This window comes from Lampris incognitus, chromosome 15, assembly GCF_029633865.1.
Source record: "Lampris incognitus isolate fLamInc1 chromosome 15, fLamInc1.hap2, whole genome shotgun sequence".
In the NCBI taxonomy this organism is placed as follows: domain Eukaryota; kingdom Metazoa; phylum Chordata; class Actinopteri; order Lampriformes; family Lampridae; genus Lampris; species Lampris incognitus.
In genome coordinates this window covers 24,296,564-24,320,354 of record NC_079225.1, presented here as the reverse complement: position 1 = coordinate 24,320,354, position 23,791 = coordinate 24,296,564, and the positions used below count along the sequence as shown (strand labels likewise).

Here is a 23,791-nt window from a genome sequence, read left to right as displayed (position 1 = left end):
TCCTCCGCGTTATCCGCGGCTGAAGCAGGAGGAGCCGAGCCGTGGCGTTGACGGGAAATGTAGTTCTTGTAAGTCTTCGGCGTCGTCGTGATAACTTGACGATGTAATTCACCTCGACACATTTGCTAAAGTATTCGTCTGTGCAGTTCGTTCGTCTGCTTTATACAGTCTATGTCTGTGCGTGGAAAACCAAAAAGAACAGTCATTATTTTGTACATGGCTGTGCGGCGCACAGTTTGGAATTAGTGTAAGTGTAGTGTAGATGGCTGCTAAACGATGCGGATAGATCTTGAACACTTGTTTAAAGTACCGACTCAGTCGAAAATAAAACTTGATTATGTATTTGTTCCATTTGTTCTAAGAAGGGAACACTGACCAGGAACGAAGGTATATTTATAAACTTGAGTATTATTCATGGGGAAATTATTTATTCATAAACATAAGTGGAATACTTTTGCTCTATTCAAAACAGACCTGGAAACGCATATATATATATATATATATATATATAAAGAGAGAGAGAGAGAGAGAGAGAGAGAGAGAGAGAGAGAGAGAGAGAGAGAGAGAGAGAGAGAGAGAGAGAGAGAGAGAAGAGGGGGAGGAGAAGCTTTGGATTTTAAATGCGTCGTTTTTTTGTTTTCTTTCTTCCCTGTTGCCCTTAGTGATGTCGTATACTGTGGCAAGTAAGCTGTTTTGCCTTGTAAACCTAGCTTCAGTGAGAGACTTTGACCAGTCTCCCAACACGTCTTATCAACCAAATAGAAGTCCAGTTTAAACGTGGCGAAGAGCCAATCTGGGCGCAACCTGTGTGAGCTCTTGGGACCCTATTGTTTGGGGACGTACTGCCACCTATTGGTAGTGAGCGTACATAGCAACAAGGTTTCAATCCAACACATTCACGTTTATTTTAAAGTTACCATTCATTGTAATTACATTATTTGGCCTACATGATGATAAAATGATACATTAGTGGCGGTGCTCCATGCATAAACCCAGGTCCCAACACAGTGATTGCTGGTTGCACTGCAGTGGTTTGGGATGCCCTTCAGTATGGCGGAGGCTTCACCTGAGCACGCAAAAAGAGGCGGATGCCGAGGGGCACGTGGGTAAGTGGGTGGTTTTGGATTGGTACTACCCCACTAATCACAATAAATAAAAGGTATTTTATGCAGCGTTAAATACACAATGTGAAATTATCAACAATGTGAACTACAATATGAAATGACTGGATATTAGATGACTTGGTCCGAGGGCCTTCACATTGGGGTTTTTTTTGTTGCTATCTCAAGATCTGAGAATGTCGGGGTCAAAATTTCAAGGATAACTTAAAGATAACTTTATCTGCCTAGCCAACTGCAATGTAGCCTAGCCAACTGCAATGTAGCCTGACCAAATTAACACACTGCACTGATACCTGCTATAATAGAATTAAAGATGGTTGCAATGCTGTTTCCCCCCCAGTTTTTCCGTTTACCGCAGATATACAAGATAATTCAGAGACAATTTTCGCGTAATTCTGCATTAAAAATAATGAATGTCATATTTACATAATGTAAACTACTAATAAGACACGTTAGTCCCTAGCTAACGGCGCTGACCCTTCAGTTGAGCGGTTAGTGATGTCGCCTTGTGGTGCAGTACACCCCTTATCGAATCCCGCACCGGGCAAGAAAATAACCGGTTACATTGGTGGCAGCGGTGGGGTCCGGAAGCGTGCAGATCCTCAGAAGTCTCTTCGGAGCGCGGGAATAACAAAGCGCGAAAGCGCGCTTCCGGGGAGGGTGACAACTGTAAACCAATAATAAGACACGTTAGCCCCAAATAACGAGTCTGACCCATTAGCCGAGCGGTTAGTGACGTCGCCTTGTGGTAAAGTACACACCGTATCGAATCCCGCACCGGGCAAGAAAATAACCGGTTACAATAAGTGTTTTATTTCTGCACCATATTGTTAAGCGTTCATGAGAGAGATGGCCTGAAGGGGGGGGGGGGACTGTTCCTGTCTGGTGGTTTTGGCGCACATTGTTAAGTAGTGCTTGCCAGAGGGTAGGCGTTCAAACAGACTGTGTCCTGACTGTGTTTGTGTTTGTGTGTGTGTGTGGGTGTGGGGGGGGGGGGGGGGGTCTGTGCCGATTCTGCCCGCCCGTTTCCGGGCTTTAGAGGTGTACAAGTCCTGCAGGGTGGGCAGGGGAGCGCCAACGATTTTTGTTTTTTTCTTCCTGGTGCCCTTACTGTTCGCTGAAGTCTGTTCCTTTCCTGCTTGGCTGCTGCTCCGAACCAGACCGTGATGGATGTGCACAGGACAGACTCAATGACTGCAGTGTAGAACTCGCTCAAAAGCTGCTGTGACAGACCAATATCCTCAAGTTGCCGCAGAAAGAACATCCTCTGCTGGGCCTTTTTGAGGATAAAGTTGATGTTAGTCTCCCAAGTACAGGTTGAGTCTTAGGTAGGTTTTTAGCCCACAATCTTACCATGCGCTCACCAAACCATGTCAAACATAGAATTTAGTCTACTCTCTCTGAACTAACCTGGACAGTAAAACACACTCTCAAAACCAAATCGATAATTGAATAATTTGGAATTTAATTTCACCCTTGTAACCTCCAGCATTTAAGTATTTTGTACTTCAAATATGTCTTCGATTAATTATCCTGTTTGTGTGTTCGTATTGCGTGCTTTGTGTTCTGTACGCCCTTTGATTAAAAAGAAAAAAGAAAAAAGAAGAAGCCACAGACTAAGCAGAGGGGGGGGGAATGGTTTACAGCGCCACCCTGACTGTCAAAGTGAAACTGCAGCGAACTGTAACGGTTGCCATGGTGTGGCGTCACTGGCCGGACTGTCACAGACAGGGGCGAGGAAAACGCGGCTAGCTAGAAGCCGTGTCTGTCTTCTTATCCCTGAGCCGCTGCCCAGCCACTCCGCTTTGGATGCTGATAACGTCGGATAACTGTGTAATTCTCAAATATCCGATAATCCATAAACTGACTCGTTATTTGCTGGCGTTTAAGAACCGGGCCAGTGTGCTTTCAGCATTAGCCTGCGTAGCTAAATTAGCTTGCTAACACTTTGTTGAGTAAAAGCTAGTTAGCTTACCTAACGGTAGCTGATTAAGCCAAACGAGTCATGCGCTATGGACGGACTGGAAATAAAACCATGAAGTAACAACTCAAGAGGATCCGAGGTACGAAACCGAGGCCGAAAACGAACAGGTTGATGAGCCGACGAGCTTACAACAGTAACATACCCCACCTGTTGGATCGTGGTCTGAAGTTGCTAGCTTTCTTTCTTGTGCTGTGTAGCTTTAATGTGTGCCGACGCGAACTAGCTTGCTCCACTCACGGCCAACTGACCAGAGCTACACGCCATCTGTCTTACATTTGCAAACGTTATTACATACGGATTCATTTCGATTAATCTGACGCTATCGTTGTCGTTGTTTTCATTTTGGGTTTTTAACAGTAAACTTAAAAAGCGATACCAGTTTGTACGATGTGCTTGACGTAGTGGAGTGGGTGACATAACATGCGTTTAACGTTAGGTGACTTGCTCTCAAAACAATGCACCTGTCAACCAACAGCAGGCGACCTTTAATCCCATCTGCTGAGGCCAAATCACGTCAACGTAGTGGGCATATACATTTCAGTCAGTGTATAGATTTTTTTTCTCCATGCAACTTGCAAGTTCCCCCATTACATAGATTTCCACAACGAATGAGTTTACAATCAAACCCTAGAAATGGTTAGATATAAGGATGATGGAGAAAATATGAAGAGTTCAACAGAGATGATGGACATATGACGAGGGTGGTGGTGAGTTTTCAAATAATGTTATGCTGACACCATATCCGCACCAGTTGAAGATAAAGATAAAATATAAAGATAAATCATAAAGGATAAAAATGTGGAAGGAAATACTGTTTTGTTGATTTATGAAGTATACATACAATGTGTGTATGAAAATAGGCACTTACGTAGTTTATGTAAGAAAAGGTATTATGATGGGTAATAAACATTACAGTAACTATAGATTAGGGCCATGCTGTATGAATAACAGTGAGTGTGCAAAGTGGTGGTGATTCCAGCTTTTGGTTAAGAGTGCACGGTGTCAGTTGAATAGACAGTCAGCGTGGAGATCAGGATCACTGGGACAATATTCATAGGGATTTTTTTTTTTTGGCCTGTGAATGGAAACTGTCTTTACATCTGGTTCTTTGGAACCACTTGCCAAATTGGGGGGTGGGGGGGTCATCATACTGACCCTTATGTTGGGTTGCTGATGATTTAACAGGCATTCCTCACTTACTGTTTGACGTAAATGTCTCTGGTAAAGATTGGCGGGGTGATCCCAGTGATGGATTATGTTGACTTTTCCACCTTCTGTAGTGCCTTGAGATCCTGGGCCATGCAGCTGCCATACCAGGCAGGCACTGATGTAGCCTGTCAGCAGACTGTTGACTGTATACTTGTAGAGGTTGGAGAGAATCCAGGAGAGAATGCCTGTCCACTGATTCAGCCAGAGTATTTTTAGGGCATATACTCCATATTTCAATTCTGACACAAGTGCCTACTTAGTCAACATAACAATGATTGATCAGACAGATAAATATGTGACTTTGGAGAATTATTCTGATGCACTTAGGAGAGTAAAGATGCTTTGGAACAATTAGGCAAATAGAGGGGTTATTGCAGTCCTGTTGAGGTTGAGGCCAAAATCAACACTAGCACTTTCTTTTAAAGTGATTAAACTTGTGATCTGTTAGCAATGACACAAACTTCCTGCCATCTGCTTTCTGCCACCGCTCAGCAAACTACTTAGCCTGCACCAGCCACATTTAGGCTGTTTCCTCTGAAAAGCACACTTTCACGTTTGAGTCCCTTTTGTGTGCACAACTACAATGACATTAGTTGTATATGGAGATTGTTTCTGTGTGTATAAGTGTTGTCATGGATGCCTGGGTATCAAGTGATTTTATTATTGTTGATTGGGTAATGAATGACTCACTTTGCATGACCTTTTAGATGTCCTCACCAACAATACTTAGACCATATAACAGCAGTGTGGTGTGTTTTGTGTTTTTCTCTTAAAACTCCAAGAAATAACACTTATTCTTTACTTATTTGAAATGCACTATGTGAACAAATATGCAAGCACTGCATTGTGACTAGCAACAAAGAAACTGACTGCATAATATTTCAGCAAAATAGACGTGCTTATTGTGTTGCTTAGTGACAAGCTGCACAATATGGCAAATGTATGACAAAGGAATTGGCCTTGCTTGTTATTCCGGTTTTAGGGTAATTTTTTTTTAGACATTTCCTTTTGATTTCCCAATATAGACATTAGGATCAGTCTACCAGAGGGCCATACTAATCTCGATGACCAGCCTGTATGTTAATTAAAACTAATGTAATAGAGGTTGTCTGCAGGTTGTCTCTCTCTGCAGGTTGTGAGGCCCACTATTTGAGAGCCTTTACTTTCAGTAAAGTATTGATTTCAAAAAGTAAATTGGTAAATTAGTGTTTTTCTTTCTTTCTGTCTTTCATTAGTTTTTTCTTTTTCTTTTTTAACCAAGAATCAATATGCAACTTTAAGTTTAAATTACTACTTGGAGAAATTCATGTAATTTCTGTCTTCTTGGACTATTTTTCAGCCACAGTGGATGTGATTTTCATTCATTCATCCATACAGCATTCCCAGTCAAAGTGACTCCAATGGAATCAGAGCCCGTTGCCCGCTCCCGCGAAGACAACCGAAACACTGATCAAAGTCCTGTGTCACTGCGGAGCACAGGAAAAGATTCCCCAGCGTCAACAGTTCAAACTCAAAATCCCAACAAGGCCCGCTGGGGTAAAAGCCCAGATGCGGATGAAAAGGAAAGCTGCAATGGGGACAGGTCTAAAAGTTGGATCAAGGATCCTGATCCGGACCGAGATCGGTTATCAGATGGTGAGAGACGGAGGAGCAATGGGTCATTCTATTCAGAGAATTATGACAATGAGTCCCCCTCAGAGCGCTCACTCTCACCTTACTCACGGTCCCGCACGCCGTCCCCCACTCCAAAAAGAGGGGTGCATGCCAACAGGACCTCTAGTAGCCCTTTTTACAAGACAGGTAGGTAAAGAACATGTAGCAAGAATCCATTCCAAAAGGCAGGTTATGAATCATATTGCATTAACAAATTAGTCAAGGGAGTAATCAAAACAATAAAGTGCGACCCCATTGGCGTTTGTCCTTTGTTGTTGAAGTTCCCGAAACTGTCAGGTAGATGGCAGTGTAAAGTCACTTTCCAGTCATTTGGCGTCTGAACAAACGTTAACCCACTCACTGAAAGTATAAAAGTAGTAAGTAGTGTGCCCATTTTTTTTAATAAAAGGTTATTGTTGTCATCTCTAATCAAAGGAGAATGATATTTTTTAGGGTGAAGAATTCTTATTTCTGGGATTTTATTTAACGTTTCAGCATGTTGCAGACTTTAAAGTCATTTAAAGTCATTTAAAAAGTCCCAACATCCTGAACAACATGCTGAAACTTATGTGTCATTTAATGCTTTTTTATCTTAAAAACCCAACCAGTTATGTTGTTTGTGTGTAAATTCCTTCCCAAAGTGATGCATATTGTTGGGATGTGTTTGTGTTTCGATAACAGGCTTTAATTCTGCAACCAAATGAATAGTTTTAGTTACAGACAATCGTTTATGAATTTTTCTGTCACCCAGGTGGGGTTGGGCGACGGGGGGGCACTCGCCTGTACCGTCTTGGTGGGGCAGCCCAGTCTCAGCAGCACCGTTGGGGGGTGCGCTCCCAGAGCAAGGAGTCCACGCCACCCAAAGACCTGGACCTGGTCACCAAGCGCATGTTGTCAGCCCGCCTGCTGAAGATCAACGAGCTACGCAACGCCCTCACTGAGCTGCAAATGCGCACTGACGAACTGCAGAAGGAGAACCGCATCCTTCGGCAGGTAATCCAGATGACACAGGGAGCCCAGAAGGAGCTGTATCTTTGAAGCCAAGTCAAGTTGATAGTGGGAAAATGCTGCAATGGTGCTGCAGTGATCCAACAAACACCAACGCAAATCCAGTACTGGCAAAAGCATGTTTTAATGAGTTGGTCACCTTTGATCACCTCTGTTATGCTTGATCAGGCAGCAGTGGGGGCTGGATTTCCGTAAAAGAAGTCCGTGTCAAAATCTGGCCACAAATTGATATTTAGCTTGTCAGATATGTTTGATTTTACAAAACTTGGCATTTCGGTAGAGAAGTCTTTAAAAAAAATGCTAAAAGACCAGAAGCCATATCAAAGAGTTCATGGCTAATGGGGAAACAGGTGTCTAGATTTGGACCCAGTTTCTTTGATGGTGAACAATGTAAATTGTTCTCTGCTAGTTTTTGCTGGCATGCCACCACCTCGGACCAGGCCAGTTAAACTTGGTGTAAAACATAGGAGAGGCTGCATCTGTTTCCTATGACTGAATAACAAATTTTAAACTTTTTTTTCCAAGACTGTGATCTTGCTTGGAAAACTGTTAACATTTTGCAGGCCCATAGTGGAAGAAGTTTATCAGAGGGTGTCTTAATGTTTCTTTTTCTGAGTCCATAGCAGGCCGTACAAGCAGGTTACATCCCCAAAAAAAATCTATTCCATGTTCTACCCGCCATCCCTCGCTTTCCACTTTAACAGCTTTAACAACTCAAAATGTTATTTCTGATCCTTCTCCTCCTCACCATTCTTCAGCTTCAGGTACGTCAGGAGAAGGCACTGCAGCGCTACGATGACACTGAGAGTGAGATAGCACAGCTGTTGTCACGTCACTCCAATGAGACACAGGCCCTGCGCGAGCGGCTGCGGCGAGCTCAAGAAAGGGAGCGAGCGGCCGAGAGGCGGCTGAAGGACAGTGAGGAACGGTTGCAGAGGAGTAAGGCGGCTGTGACCCGGCTGAAGAAGCTTGCGGACCAGCAGGAGCTAGGACCTAGGGAGGAGCTGAGCCGCAGGCTGGAGGAAGAGAAGATATTGGCCCAGGAGAGAGAACGCAAGATTAAGGTGATTTTCTTTCATTTTCTTTTTTCCTGTCATTGGTTGGTTGGTTTTTTTAAGGAACAGTGGTGTTATGAAAATATACAATAGTATGGAGATGGAAATGTGTGGCATGTGGTGGTAAGAATCCTATCACCACTGCAACACAGAATTGGCCTCAAAGCCGCATGAATAACTGGTAACAGGAAGAGGATGTATCAAACCTGTCAATGGATAAATTATTTCCTTGAAAAACTGCCCAGATATTTCTCCGTTGGCCTTTTGCAAGTAGGAATGCCATAGCCACTGAAGGCATCGATGTGACAAGAATTAATCCTCCATCTTACACAGGCTGAGGTCAGATCAACAAGCAGAGAATTGACACAGCCTAACTTCTAACCCATTCTAGCCCAGATACTCTCAGGATAAAGCTTACAGGTTTGTCTACTTTGGAAAAAAAGCTGGTGTCATTCAGTCATCTCTCTACATATGTGCAGTAAGCCCACTAGGAGGTAAAATTGATAACTTGACTTGCTTTATTCCTATGCAATATTTTTTGATGAATCATGGAGCCAAAGCCTTTGTTTTCTCATATTATGTTGAGATGGAAAGGTCTGTAGACGTGTGTGTGTGTGTGTGTGTGTGTGTGTGTGTGTGTGTGTGTCTGTGTTAGGAGTTGGAACGCAGCATGGAACTGAGCAGCAGTAGTTTCCAGAGGCAGCTGGCTGCAGAGAGAAAGAAAACCATCAGTGCACAGGGTGAGATCAAGGCTCTGCAGGAGGAGCTGGCACGACTGGGCAATAAACTCAAGGTGCACACACACGCGTGCACACAAACCCACACATACACACATGCACAGGCACACACTAGGGTGTCCTAGGTAACACTTATACAAGGGCAGCCCACTCAGGTAAATTAACTGCCTGTCCAAGTATATTAGTCTTTTATACTTATTTAGGTCTCCTATCAGTGGATAACACTGTATACACACACACAAAGCATGAGCTTACACACACACACATACACACAAGTTGATTAACACTGTACGTTTTATAGACATGAAATACCAGATTCTGTTTGACTCAAATTTTAATGTAAATTATTTTGCTATCAGGAGAAGGAGAGAGAGCTTGATACCATGAACATCTATGCCAACCGCATGGTGAAACCACCACCCAGAAAAGACACAGACAATGGGTCCAAGAGAAAGGGTGAGGCTTCAGTTGTGATAAATGATCACTGCTGTCTGTGTGTATTTGTGCATGCATACACGCAGACATTTGTTTTCTCTTTTTACGATTATATTGTACACAAAAACACAAGCTTATGCATATGTGCACTTCAGCTCACATTAAATCCTGTGCTATTTGTGTGTGTCTAAATACAAGTGTCTGAGCTCTAGCAGTCAAATTGGAATACCTTGAAATCTGTTTGTTTTTGTTAGAAACTTCATGAACTTTGTCTTTTGCCCACTGGTCAAGTGTTTTACCACAAGCGTTGCTGTCAGTAGATGTAGCTTCTTTTAGAGATATATGTGAAATAACAAATTTATGAATCATCTTCCAAGTCCCTGGTCATAAGGCAAGGGACTATTGATTTTTCTATTGGAAAAAAACAAACAAATAATACATGCCACTGTTAGTCCTGGAAGCTGTGTTGTATGTCATGGGATGGTCACGTTGTATGATCAGCCAGACCTAAATGAATATTGAACTGTAAATCCATCCCACTTGTAGCCCTCGGTAGCAATATTACCAAGGCAGTGCAGACTGAGGACAGGATGTCCAGTCTGGACTTCCCCACTCCTCCACCCGCCATCACCGACAGCAATGAGGACAGCGAACAGGTGCATAACGACTACCTGTCACTCAAGGTAGAGTGACTCGACTTCACCTCTTCTGCCATCCATGTGTCGTACAACACTCTTAGTCTCTGAAAGCTCTCTAGAGATAATCTCTCAGTCATGACACTGCTCTCCTAGCTTGTCTTTCAATCCATTTTCTCAGCAGGAGATGGATGAAGTAGACAGAAGACAGAGAGAAACGAAGAATACCGATAACGAGGGGGACCAGCTGAGGACGCAAGAAAGGAAAAGAGAGAAGGAGAGGGAGAAGCAGCTGGAGAAAGAGAGACAGCAGCTTGACCAGGAATGGAATGCCCTCGATGAGAAGGAAAGCAGACTCAGAGATGGTAAGAGCATTAAATTGAAGTGAGCACATGCACATCCCTGTGGTATCTTGGGGGGGGGGGGGGAACAAAACAAAACACTATTGCCGTACAGTGGAAAAATTCAGAGCAAAGAAAAGTGTGCACATAATATTGTCCTTGTGCTTATTGCTGTGTTTCATTGGTCCAACACAAACCCGTTACTGTTCAGCATCTTTTTGTTTCAGACAGAGTAGCATAACGCATAGGAATAATTTTGTTTCATACATAGTAAGATCTTTATCCACATTCCTACTTCAGATTGTAACCAAAGCTGTCATGAAATCATTTTATATTTTCTGGTGCAATCTGGTTTCCAATAGTTTTTTGTATTTGCAAATTTTGATCATTAGTCTCAGAAAATGATACAATAATAGCAGTGAAACATTAATAAGACAAAGAATAATAGTGTCAACAACAGATAGCAAATACGGTTGTCTTTCTTGTGAAGTTGTATAAACAAACTTAAATGCAAAAGAAGTGTTAAACTGAAATATGGCATCAAAGTCTTATGAAATTGTTAGCCAATGAAAATTCAAAAAGCTTTATTAAAAACAAATCCATTAAATGAAATCTAATAGAATTTGGTAATGGATTGAAACTTATTTTAAAAAACTATTCACTATTTCACCAGAGAGTAAAAAAATCCAAAAAACCTAACTTATAGAAAATCAGATATGAATGAATTTACCTTGCAGAAAATGTAAAGAGTAGACAACTTCTATTATAGTCCTATGAAATTCTGTGTAGGTCAAAAAGGTCAGCTTTGTTGAATTATATGACTGTATGGCTTTAGTCAAAGGTAGTGTAGACCTTAAACAACCTGTAAACTACCTTTCTCCATTCCATTTACTAAAAAAACAAGAGTGAGAATAAAGACTGCAGATACATTGCATCTCTTCCTGCATCATCCTTCCCGTATTTTATCCTGCAGCAAATAAAGAACTTAATCAAATCCAACATACACTATCTCCACAGGCTGGGAGAATGAAAAGGGGCAAGAGGAGAGAAAGAGGCTGAGCCACACATCTACCCAAAAAGAAGAAGGGAACAAGAAGAAGCAAGGCCAGGTTCAGGAAGAAGTTGAGAGGTGGAACCAGGAAGCTCTGCCCAATAAGCAGGTGGCAGAGGCGGAACGAGGCAAGAAAGAGCAGCTGCTGGCAAAGCTGCGTGAGATAGACCGCCAGAATCAGGACCCTGTGTTTGCTGAGACTGACCTTTCGGATCCCAGTCACGGCACTGCTGTCCGTTCACCTCCCCGCCTTTCTGAACTAGGGCGCCAGAACTCTTCCATTTTCAGATTCACTGAACCGAACGACACGGGGAGTTGGCATGCAGGTGCGGAAAGTAGAGAAGGGGTGAGGAGAAGTGTGGGTGTAGAAGGCGGAGTGGCAACAACAGGTATGGGGAGGAGAGGAGTGCGAGCTCAAGTCTCCGACGATGACTTGGCATTCGGAAGCTACGCGCCCTCTTTTGGACGCACATCAGCCCGCAATTCCTCTGGCGTCCCCAAAGAGGACAGAGATTCAGCATTAGAAGCGATAGGAGTTTTCAGTCCGAGAGGTTTGGAGAAAGACAAAGAGAAGGAGAAAGACAGTGGGGTGGGAAAGGAAGGCAAGGACAGAAAGTCCAGTCTTATGCAGCAGCTGTTTGGAACTTTGGGTACGCCCACTGCTAACAACACTGATGACCCCTATAAAATGGAGATCCTCAGAAGTCCGACCAACGGGGTACGCTCAAGAAGGGAGGGACTGTTCAAGTTCAACTCAGAAGCCTCCTCTCCAGCAACTCCTCCAGCCCCAATTCTGGGCACCCTGCATGTAGCTGAGAGCAGGCCTGCCATTCGTGCCATTGCCTCATTTGATGATGACATAGAGGAACTCACTTTATGATTTGCCTGGGGGTGGGGATTAACTCTTGTTGGATAGTAAAAGTAGTCAGCCTTTGACAGGCTGACGCACCTATCGGTGACACCATCAGGTGCCCGGAGGTGATTTCTACATGAAAGTAGGTGGAGAGGGATGATTGTTATCCAGTCGCCTGGAAATGTGTCATGGACTGATTGAAATAAATGACACTAATTTTCTTTATAAAGGGAACAGTAGCGTCACCCTTTTCTATATAACATATCTGAACAATGTTTTCCTGTCTAGTATATATTTATACAGTTAGCATTGGTGATCGGTAGATGGTTAAAGGCACTGCTTAAAATGGGTCCGTCGATGATGTTCAAGTTGAATCAAGTGCAGAAAAGTAATGAAACATGGTTGCCATGTACTCAGGTAAAATAGTGTGTGTGTTGACATTATATATAGATAACACATAGTGAAGATACTAAATTGCCACAATGAACACATGCTGTGTAACTGTTTTCAAATCATTCAGTTGAATGTTTGTGCTTAACCATCACTACAAATGTATTGTTGTTTTTTTTATTATATATATTTATGTATTGCTGGCACTTACGTGATAAATCAGATACAGGTTTGACAGAAATTGACTCATGTTTACATGTGATGAAAATGCATAATGTGTAATATAATTAAGACTGTCTGTAAGATGGATGCAAAGTGTTTGGCGGCTATTTCAAGATACAGGTTTTTTTTTTAAAAAATATTTCTATTATTCCCTCAATGACTTGCCTTTTGGAATAAAGGGAAATTCTCCAGCCCATCAGCTGCAAATCTTGAAGGTGATGGTCAGATTTTCAAATTCACTTCCAAACAAGTGAGGTAACTCTGGCATTGTAAAACAAAACGAAACAGAGCAAATGCAAACAAAGACATGCCCCATTGACACATTTTTTTTTAAAATGGGTGTTAAATTTCATCAAGGCTTGGCACAGTGTCTGTTTAGCCCTATTTGTGTGTGGAAATGAAAGACGAATTTCGCCTGTTAGTTGAAGAGGTGAAAGAAAATACTCATTATTTGACGTTTGTGTATGGATGTGAGTATTGCTACGTGATGGCGTTCCCATTTACTCTTGCAGGCGATCAGACAACAACCTCCAAGACCGCGGGGCTAACGCCTGAGGTCAAACTGCTCAGCTAATACCGAGTCCTGAGGGAAAAGCCGGGTCTGACTCGTCTGACGACTTTTTACTTAACACATCTTCAAGTGACGATTTGTCAAAGGAGTTGGGCCGTTGTCTCATTTCATTTATTTACTGTTTCTTGTTTACGTCATTGGCATTATCGTTATGAATAGGCCTTCTTGGAATTTGTAACCAATGCAAACTTTTGTGGTTTATCTGTATATTTATTATAAGTAAACTCTGTCTTGTTTTGTTTTTTCCTTTTACTTTTCGGCACCTGTCTGTTTGCGCAGTTTGCTTTGTTGAGTGAGACGTTAACGCCACAGATAAACTTGTCTGTTTAGGTTCAAGTCAGAGGAGCCGGACAGGGATTCACTCCTGGGATTTCTTCCAGCGACCAGAACCTGACGCAACCGCCCCGCCCTTCCTCCGGTCCATCTGTGCGTGAAAACAAGCGGACCGGGCCGGTGTTCTATTAAAATCCGCACCCGCCGAAAATTGTGATGACGGTTGATTAAGACCACGAAAAAAAAATAGCTGTGACGCCTCCATCCTCCCGGTTGAGGTTAAATACGGGGGTTTAGGGGCGATGTGGTGTGCTTTACGTCAGGTCAACGATACGGGAGGGCGGTCGTCCCTTAGCAACGCCACCCAGTGACGACAACAATAGTCACGAATTTCGACGGTAGCAGAATTTGGTGTAACACCTGCGGCACTGTGGCTGATAGGATCAGATGGAAGTGACGGTCCACCGTTGAGGCTGTCTGGGTCGGAGTCTAGTTGGACTGCGCAGCACGGTGAATCTACCAGGTATGGCAATGTGCTATTTGCCTTATTTCAGATGGAATTAGCTGAGACTGCAACCAAAAATCCGGGGGGGGGGGGTAGAATATGTTATGAATTACCTCTGTTCGCAAGCAAAATGTAGAGGCAAGACGCCGCATTGGTCATCTTTATGTTGTGGACCTATTTTTACACCGCCCCAACGCTACAGTTAAGTCAGTTCAACTTCAGTTTGATGTACATATCTGCTTTGAGGGCTTTAGGTTTCGAAGGCTAGTCCTTACGATGCTGAGACCCACACTGTGCATGGTAATAATCACTGAATTGGCTGCATGTCCAATTCCAGTGCTTTTTGCATACGCACATGTGGCGAGAGAAGAGACGGACGTGATCAGTTCATATACCGACATCCACACCGCCTTGTGTTTCCAAATGCAACTGTAATTGAAACGAATAAGTCCCCAAGACCAATAAAAAGACAGAGGACACTTTGTACAACAGTTACATCGTTTAGGCATATATTCAGCAAAGTTTTGTTTTACATTTGTTTTTTACAAAGGTGTTTTTTTCCCTTCCTCTCAGTGTCCTAGGGAATCCAATACCTGCTCTCAAATATGCGTCTTCTAGACACCTTATGACGATGAAGTCCTTTATTGGAGTTTTTGTTTTTTTGTTTTTTTTTTGTGTGGCAGAAAACCAATTCGCCCTCTTCTTGCTTATGCTTTGATGCTGCCACATGAACCGTCCACTGGCTACCTGTTGAAAATGTGGTAATTATATATGCTGCAGGTTAGAAAGTGGGTACAAGTTTATCTCGGTAGAAACAAAACAAAAAAAACCCTCTCTACTCTGTTACTATGGATGTTTTTATCATGGTATCAACTGTTGAGATTAGATGGGAACGCAGAGAGCACACACAGTATTGGGGATTTGACCCACAGTTGAACAAAGCAGACTTGCCATTTGATATAACGGAGCTGCTCCTCTCCATTGGTAATGATGTATTGTTCCAGGGTACAGCCAATAATCTGCACTGCAAGTTAAAAATTAACATCTCTGAAAAGGAATATAAGGTCTTCGGTGTCAATCATATGGTAGAAGCAGCTGACACACTGTAAGGCCACAGTCAGTGGTGATACTGTGGTCATGTCTGTTATGTAGACATTTACATGCTTCACACAGAAGACCCGGACGTCCTAACCCTTCTGCCAGATCCAGAACAAATATTGTCTTCTCATACGCCAACACCATGAAGTGGAGTTTTCTGATGGGGCAACTGGACACTGCATGAACAGCCAGAGGCTGGAGTCATCAGCCATGAAACCCGCATGATGGTAAATCTGGAAGACTGGCATGTTTAGTGGTTTTTGGATGCCAGATGGAACATTTACGTAGATAATGAGAGGAAATGGCCTTTCTTTCCCAAGTTCCATTAGTGTCGCTATTCATCCCCAGGCTGGCTGCCATTTGATATTCAGGATGCAAATTCTGGCAGCACTGAGATTTACATATCCTGCTGGTCTATTTGGAAGTTATTGGGTTCCCTAAAGGTTGCCAGTAGTACAAAAAGAGCGTTGCAGTAAGAACAACATCTGTTATCCACAGTATAACATCTAATAGTTTTACTTATGAGTGAAATTGTTTTTTAAAGTTGCTTCTATGTGTTTCTCAAACCCCTCATTTGACATATTTTGCGAAGGTACACATAGACTGCATGGTTGCATGGTCCACACAGAGAAGATAACAGGACACTAAATCTTCACTCAGCACTTCTCTTCACTATCAAAAGTCACCCCCTTTCTATAGTCAAACAGTCTTTACAGAGTCTTTAAAAATGCATGTGGCATGGATTTTCCGCCTCCATAATGCTCTCCTCTAACAATGCACTCTCCAGAGACACGCTGATGAGAAAATAAGAAGAACCACTGCCCAACCATTTACTGTATAAGTCAGCCGCTCTGCACAGCCAGAGGTCTAATTTACCTTGCAAAACAGCCAAGCCTATCATTAGATACAAGGGCAATGACTTCACTGAAGGTCTGCTGTGCCCATTATGGAAGAACTGAGCGGTAACCACTTACTGAGCGGTTATAGACTGTGCAAGGGGACCCTGAGCCAAAAACCTAAACTACTGCCCTAGTGTCTTCATGCTATCTGATTGAAGGGGCTGCATTAAAGTAGTTATTTCCAGACAAAAAGGCTCCTCAAGACCCTCTCAGCATTGCCTCTGGAACCACGGAGGTGTGAATATTGACTTCTGGATTCTGTTCACTGTGCATGCGGTTGATATATTCAGTGCTAATAAAAAACTAATAAAAAGAAACCAGAAACTCGCCATCATAATGCATGCCACGGTTCTTGCTCATATTTAATACAGTGAATGAAACGAAGGGTTATTTTGGTGAATTAGATCAATTTGTATCAAATCCTTTGGGGAGTATTTTGTGATTTGATATTAATATTTCAATTTTGCCTTCAGGCTGAAATATACATTATTGAATAGCCTCTTTTAAAGATAATATGCCCTAATTACAGCAAACTGGCATCATTATTGCATTCTGTGTATCTGAAAAGACCTACACTGAGCAACTACTGGCCCTTTGCCTTCTGAGGCGTGCCGAAAAGCCCCGTGATATGCATAAATCAGAAGGGATTTTAATGAATATTGCCTGCTTCATTGTATATGATTTTCAAAATGTGAGGTGATGGTATATATAACCACATGCCAAAGTTCTGGTTGTTATTACACGGATTGCTGCAGAGCTAAAAGTCTATTAGAGAGGCCATTATTATTCTGTCTCTGTGACTCTAGGTTGGACAAAAGCTAAACCCTGAGGATGAGTGGCAAAAAGAAAAAAAATGCTGACTCACATCTTGGGCCAGTGCTGTTGCCATGGAAACGGCTTGTTCCCATCCAGTAAACATCCAGAAGGCGGATTCTCGGGCAGCGTGCTCTTCCCCTTTTATTCAACATATGACGAGAAAGACTACACACCTAATCTGAGAGGATTCAGAAGGACTGTGTTGCAAGAATTACGTTAAGCACCCTCTCTGCAAAGCCCATTCAATACAATGACCTGTAGTATTGATAATGATTTGCTGTGTGGTGATGAAGTAAATTGCATTTGGACAAGCGCCTATATTCCATTCTTAATCAACATCCTGTCAATTAACCGCATCTACAAGCCAGAGTTGAGGTTTACACTTTATGTCAGATGTCGTATTATTGGTGTGTTGCGAGTCATTTGGACATCCTTGATCATGTCTGTTCTCAGCAAATGTGAGCACACTGCATGACATGCATTTTGTTTCCACAGCGGTTTCCCAAGGCTGTCTGCTCATCAATGTCAGGCGGACATATTTGGGAACCACTGAAGATTTGAAGGAGAAATTGGGGCACTTTTAAAAGGGAAACCTCTGGAGTATCTCAGCACCCAGCCAGATGAACTGTTTCTGATACAGATCATACACAAAGCAAACACTGAAACAGTAACACACACACACACACACACACACACACACACACACACACACACACACACACACACACACACAATGACTGTTATCCCAAATAATAAGAGAGCAGCAGGGTGGCGCTGAGGAACAAATCCCCCAATCTTTTGTCTTGGGTTTTGACGTGTTTCTGGAGAAGGTGTGTTTAACTGGACGATTAATGATGGAAACCAGCGCAGTTCCTCAGTTTGTGGTGGACGGTGCAAGAGACCTGGAAGAGGCACACAAAGAGGATTCAGGTTTAACCTCAGATGACCATCTCATGAACCTGAAGGCCTTGGCAGAGAAGTTAAGATTAGAAACCAGGAGACCATCTTACCTCGAGTGGAAAGCTCAGTTAGAGGCCCAAAGCTTCAGAAACCCAGCGGTGCAAAAAGATGCGGAGGGTCACATGGGGCACCCCGTCACACCCAAAGGGGATGTAATGAACTCAAATGTGATTCAGCACAAGTTGCCGCCAGGAGTCCTCCGGGGGTTTGGAAATATAGACGAAGCCCTCAGCTGGCTCAGGAGGGAACTGGTGAGTAATTAATTGTATATTTTACAATAGATATGATTTTCATCTTAAAAAAAGGGGCCAGTTCAAAAAAAAAAATCATGCTCTGAGATAAATGTTTGGAATATGTATTGCAGCCTATGGCTGTGTACTTTGCAGTATGAAAACTTTGAAGATGATTTTATACAAATAGAATATTTTGGATAATAGAAACACACACACCTTCATTTCTGCTTTGAACGAAGGACTTTCAATGTTAGTTTGCAAGAGCAGAGAGGAGATGACGACCTGCTTGTTAGAATTCAACAATGGGCACAATGTCCAATGCTGTGTTATTGGCCCAAACACTTTCATTCAGGTTAAAGTGAGTGAGAGTGATTGGGATTCAGGAAGCTGTGTCGGACCTTTTCATACAGACTCAGGAAGCTGTGTCGGACCTTTTCATACAGACTTTATGCAAGTGTAATCAGTTTTACTCTGCCTAATTGTCTTGCACATTCACCAAGGGTTTGCATGCCAACCTGCAGCCTGAGTATGCAATGAGGCTTCTCAGTAAACATTTTTCACAAAAAAATAGTAGACTTGTTGCTGTGTGTCCCACTGAGATTTCTCTTTTAGATTTTTGTCCCACAATAAAGACTACACTCACATTAATTTCTAATCAATGTATTATTTTAACTTTATAATCAGCTGTTGAGATTTCCAAGCTCAAATCCATGATTTAACTGATCTGTCCCCCCTAACGAGAACTATAAACAAGGTGTATGTAGCAGTCATTGTCATTTGTGTGCCGTCAGCAGTAAACAGTTCCCACCCGTGTAAAATTGGCATCCTTGGACCAAAGCTACCACAGGCAATTCAATGTATTACAAACTACACCAAACTATATGGGAACAGGGCCTCCAGGTAGTGTAGTGGTCTATTCCATTGCCTACCAACACGGGGATTGGCGGTTCAAATCCCCGTGTTACCTCCGGCTTGGTCGGGCGTCCCTACAGACACAATTGGCTGCTTCTGCGGGTGGGAAGCCGGATGTGGGTATGTGTCCTGGTCGCTGCACTAGCTCCTCCTCTGGTCGGTCGGGGGCCTGTTCAGGGGGGAGGTGGAACTGTGGGGAATAGTGTGATCCTCCCACGCGCTACATCCCCCTGGCGAAACTTCTCACTGTCAGGTGAAAGGAAGCGGCTGGTGACTCCACATGTATCATAGGGGGCATGCGGTAGTTTGCAGCCCTCCCCAGATCAGCAGAGGGGGTGGAGCAGTGACCGGGACGGCTCGGAAGAGTGGGGTAATTGGCCGGATACAATTGGGGAGAAAAAGGAGGGGAGCATTTTTTTTAAAAAAGTGTTCGTTCTACCTAGTCACAAATTTCACCAGTGGTACATGGAGAGTGTCTCAGACCATGGCAAAGATCCCAGTTAGTTTGATGTAACCTGACTTCATGGTCCAGATGGATGAAACCACTTTTCATGTACTCAAATATATCTCCCCCTCTGCTCTTTCTGCCTCTCTTGCCAATAAAAATTCTACCTTCCCTGCCCCACTGTCTGATAATCCCTTCAATCTTGTCAGTTATTATGATGGCTCATTCTAATCCTGTCTTGATCAGCTGTCCCCATTAAAACCAAAATAGTCTTGTTCGCACACTCAGCTCCCTGGCATACTGCTGAACTCCATCATATGAAGTCCCGTAAGCGACAGCTCGAAATACAATGCAAGAAACAGTGCATCTCCAAGCCAACAGAGACTATCTTCAACAATACAAAGACACTCGCATCATAGCCTGGTCCACCTACAACTCACACCTCACACACTCTCCCTCCACCAACCCCAAGGCTCTCTTTTCCACAATAAACAAACTTCTCAAACCCAGAGAAAGTACGTCCAATTCCTTCACGGTTAACAAGTGCAACCCTTTAATTTTTCCAAACTAAATTTGATACCATCTACAGCAACCTGACCACCTCCCCGCCCTCTCCACCTCTCTACCTACCCCCTACCTTACAACTGAGCCCATCAAAGTTTTCCCGTGTCTCCAATGGAGTTGTCCAACCTTACGGTAGCAATAAGAAGCTCCACGTTACCCCTTTCACACTGGCCAAAAAAAACCTGCTAACATCTGCCTTTGGTCAATGCAACATTGACCACCAAAGGCGGATGTTAGCGGGTTTTTTGGCCAGTGTGAAAGGGGTATTTATTTTCTGGATCCCATCCCATCCAGTCTTGTTTAGGACTGCCTCCCAGCCATCTCCTGACTCATCACAGAAATCATTAACTCCTCCTTCGGCTCTGGTTCAGTCCCCCATATATTTAAACTGGCTGCTGTCACCCCCATCCTCAGAAAACCTGTAGTCAACCCTGATATCATGAGCAATTTCCAGCCCATCTCCAACCTCCTCTTTCTGTAAAAAATAGTGGAAAGTGTTGTCACCTCCCAACTCAAACCTCGCCTCATCTCCAACAGCCTGTTTGAATTATTTCAGTCTGGTTTCTGCTCACAACACAGCACAGAAACAGCCCTCCTTAAAGTCACCAATGACCTCCTCCTCTCCTCAGACTCTGGCCACCTCAGTATTCTCCTCCTGCTCGACCTCACTGCAGCTTTCAACGCCATCAACCACACCATTCTTCTCTCCCGCCTTGATTCCTCCCTCAGTGTCACCGGTACTGCCCTCTTCTGGCTAAAGACATAGCTCGCTAACAGACAGCAGTTCCATCAGCACCAACAACTGCAGTTCCTTCACCCTTCCTCTGTCTCAAGGCGTTCCCCGAGGTTTGGTGCTTGGTCCTCTCCTGTTCATCCTTTACATGCTCTCCCTTGGTAACGTCATATATCATCATGGTCTCCACTTCTGCTGCTATGTTGATAATGTCCAGCTCAACATCAACACTAAATCGTCACCACTGCAACATAATCCAGTCTGACCAACTGCCTCACTGAAATTAAATCATGGATGCAAGACAATTTCCTCAAACTAAATGGTGATAAATCTAACATGATCATCACTGGTCCCAAATTCCTTACAAAAACTACTCACAACTTCTGCCTCACCATCAATAACTCCACCCTGTTTCCCTCCCCACACATCCATAACCTTGTAATCATTTTCGACAGCAACCTTTCCTTTGAAAACCACGTCAATCCAATCACCAGAACTGCCTTTGTCCACCTAAAAGACATAGCTTGTCTCCGCCCATCACTCTCCTTCTCTGCTGCCAAAACCTTGATCTTTGCATCCATCATATCCAGAATTGACTATTGCAACAGCATTCTCTAAGGCTCATCATCCAAAGTCCTAAACAAAGTCCAAATTCTGCTGCTCACTTGCTCATCTATTCCTGCTCCCATGACCACGTCACCCCTGTCCTCCAGAACCTCCACTAGCTCCCTGTCCCACAACAGATCCAATTCAAAGTCTTCTCCTTACTCATAAAGCCCTCCATAACCAGCCCTCGTCCCACCTCACCGACTTGCTCCACTACCATACTCCTCCGCCTTCACTCTTCCGATGCCAACATCCTGTTGCCACCACTCAGGACCAAGCACAGAACCGGGGGTGACTGAGCCTTCTCCATAGCTGCCCCCTCCATCTGGAAGTCCCTCACCAAAGAGATCAGAAACTGCACCAATCTGTCCATATTCAAATCATTAATCAAAACTCACCTCTTCAGAGTTGCTTTTAATGTGTGATTAACGTTGTGTGTTGTATCACAAAGATCAAAAAGACATGCATGTTAGGGTTAATGCTCCTGTCTGTGCTCCTGACCGAGGCAACAGAAAGAAGAACTGGAGTTGGTCCCCGGGCGCTGCAGCTGCCCACTGCTCCTATACAATAGGATGGGTTAAATACAGAAAACAAGATCCATTGCAACCTACAATGACAAAATAAAGTGGCTTTCTTCTTTTCTTCTTCATATGTTTTTTGTGTGTTGCTTTTATATTTATTTTAACTTATGTAAAGCACATTTGAGTACCTTGGAAAGCACTCTGTAAATAAAATGTATTATTATTATTATTATCATCATCTATGGAGACAAAATCCCGGACTTTAGCTTTAATCCTAAAAAAAACAGCATAGTAATTGAAGCTCCCCCCCCCCTTCTCTCTGCAGACAGAGATGCGTTTACAAGACCAGCAGCTCGCAAGGCAGCTCATGCGCCTCCGCAACGACATCAACAAGCTGAAGATCGAGCAAACGTGCCACCTGCATCGGCGGATGCTCAACGACGCCACCTTTGGCCTTGAGGAGCGGGACGAGCTGTCGGACCTGCTGTGCGAATGCCCCGTCACACCGGGCCTCGGCCTTTCCGCCCCGCTGCGCCTCATTGGCGTCACCAAGATGAACATCAACTCTCGCCGCTTCTCGCTCTGCTAGGGCCAGCCAGCTTTTCAAGGAGGTGTTTTTCACTGCAACTTACAAATTATATTTTTCCCATTGTGCCCACGTCCCTACCATGGCTTCTTAATAGTAGGTAGAGGTGAGAATATTTGGGTATTTAAAAGACAAAACTTGACTTGACAGACCTAGAGGCATAACATCTAATTGTGTGCTCCCTAAAATCAAAGGGTGAGCTGTATACAATCAAGATAATGGCCTATCTGTTATGGATTAAGTGCTTTTAGTCTTCAGTAATGTTTTTTTTTTTGGTCACAAATTTATAAAGACAGCTTACAGCAAGCATGGTGTTTTAAAGTGGTACTGGATCTTGCAGGAACCTTTTACTCCATTAAAGTATGAGGCATTTTTCAAGTCATCTTCTTGAGCTTAACTTTGTCCTCTGCCCTATTGGTTCTAGCATCACCAGGAAACAATCAGTTAATGGGATATGTTATGCACTTGGTCTTTCGAAACTTTCAGAAACATTTCAATAGTTTGTACGTAACGTGCGAGGTTAGAAACTTGAATTTTCCTCCGTTGCATACGATCAGTCCTCTATGCACTTCAACCAGTGTCTGCCAAGAGGCCCAGTGAAGTTACTGATAGTTTTGTACATACTGTATAAAAGATGCCTTAATCAACGTTATTTCATATCAAACCAAAATACATAATGTTTATTTCTAGTTTGCAAGTTGCAGTATCCAGTAAATCGGTCCTGTTTCCTGTGAATATATTTGTGGTAATACATTTTTTAACGACTGTCACTAACAAATTTCTTTACTTGGTATTGAATTATTTTACTTGGTATTAAATTGCTTTACTTGGTAAATTCGCTGAAGTACGCCCAGTTCTTTGCAGACACGGGTAGCTTATTATACTGTGAGGAAATCTTGTGTCTGGGTTTGACCGTAGACCCAGACTGAAAACAGCACATCTGTCAGGAATCAAACCACAGCGATGAGATTGCCTGTGAGTTTGACGTGCGTGTGTGTGTGCGTGTGTGCGCGCGCGCAAGAACAGTATGTGTCTTACACAGATTTAGTGGACAGTACAATGTTGCTGGATGTAGGCAGTTAAATATAATTGGATTCAACGTTTCGCTGAAAAACTGCAGCAACTAAATTTTAGGGAGAAGGATGATTGCCAATTTGAGTCTGAAGTTTTGAGTCGGGGGAAGCCACTGTACAGACATAACGCACGCGCACACACACACACACACACACACACACACACACACACACACACACACACATATGGGGGTCAGGGCCTGGTTGGAGGTTGAGATTGCCCTCCTTATATTTCAGATACCCAACACAATCTGAATAAAAATGGAAAGGAATGTGAAAAAAAAACACCCGGACATCTCATC

General features: G+C 43.3%; 2 protein-coding genes across 4 annotated transcripts; both read left to right on the top strand.

The window, feature by feature from the left end:
- The first annotated feature begins 2,832 nt into the window (after positions 1–2,832).
- On the top strand, positions 2,833–12,877 carry lca5 (lebercilin LCA5). Its single transcript, XM_056294649.1, has 9 exons — positions 2,833–3,184; positions 5,654–6,114; positions 6,719–6,960; positions 7,734–8,039; positions 8,686–8,823; positions 9,127–9,223; positions 9,749–9,885; positions 10,022–10,202; positions 11,196–12,877. Exons 2-9 carry the CDS (start codon positions 5,715–5,717, stop codon positions 12,107–12,109), a joined length of 2,415 nt encoding a protein of 804 aa, XP_056150624.1. The 5' UTR covers positions 2,833–3,184; positions 5,654–5,714; the 3' UTR covers positions 12,110–12,877.
- Positions 12,878–13,985: 1,108 nt separating this feature from the next.
- fam167ab (family with sequence similarity 167 member Ab) lies at positions 13,986–23,243 on the top strand. 3 transcript variants are annotated; one of them, XM_056294647.1, is made up of 4 exons: positions 13,986–14,061; positions 15,196–15,368; positions 16,847–18,067; positions 22,156–23,243. In XM_056294647.1, the coding sequence occupies exons 3-4, from the start codon at positions 17,708–17,710 to the stop codon at positions 22,417–22,419; spliced, it is 624 nt and encodes a 207-aa protein (XP_056150622.1). In that variant the 5' UTR covers positions 13,986–14,061; positions 15,196–15,368; positions 16,847–17,707; the 3' UTR covers positions 22,420–23,243. The 3 variants fall into 3 exon arrangements, with proteins under 3 accessions (XP_056150622.1, XP_056150621.1, XP_056150623.1); XM_056294646.1 differs by lacking the exon at positions 15,196–15,368 and having other exon boundaries at positions 14,020–14,061; positions 17,352–18,067; XM_056294648.1 differs by lacking the exon at positions 15,196–15,368 and having other exon boundaries at positions 14,027–14,061.
- Positions 23,244–23,791: the final 548 nt, after the last annotated feature.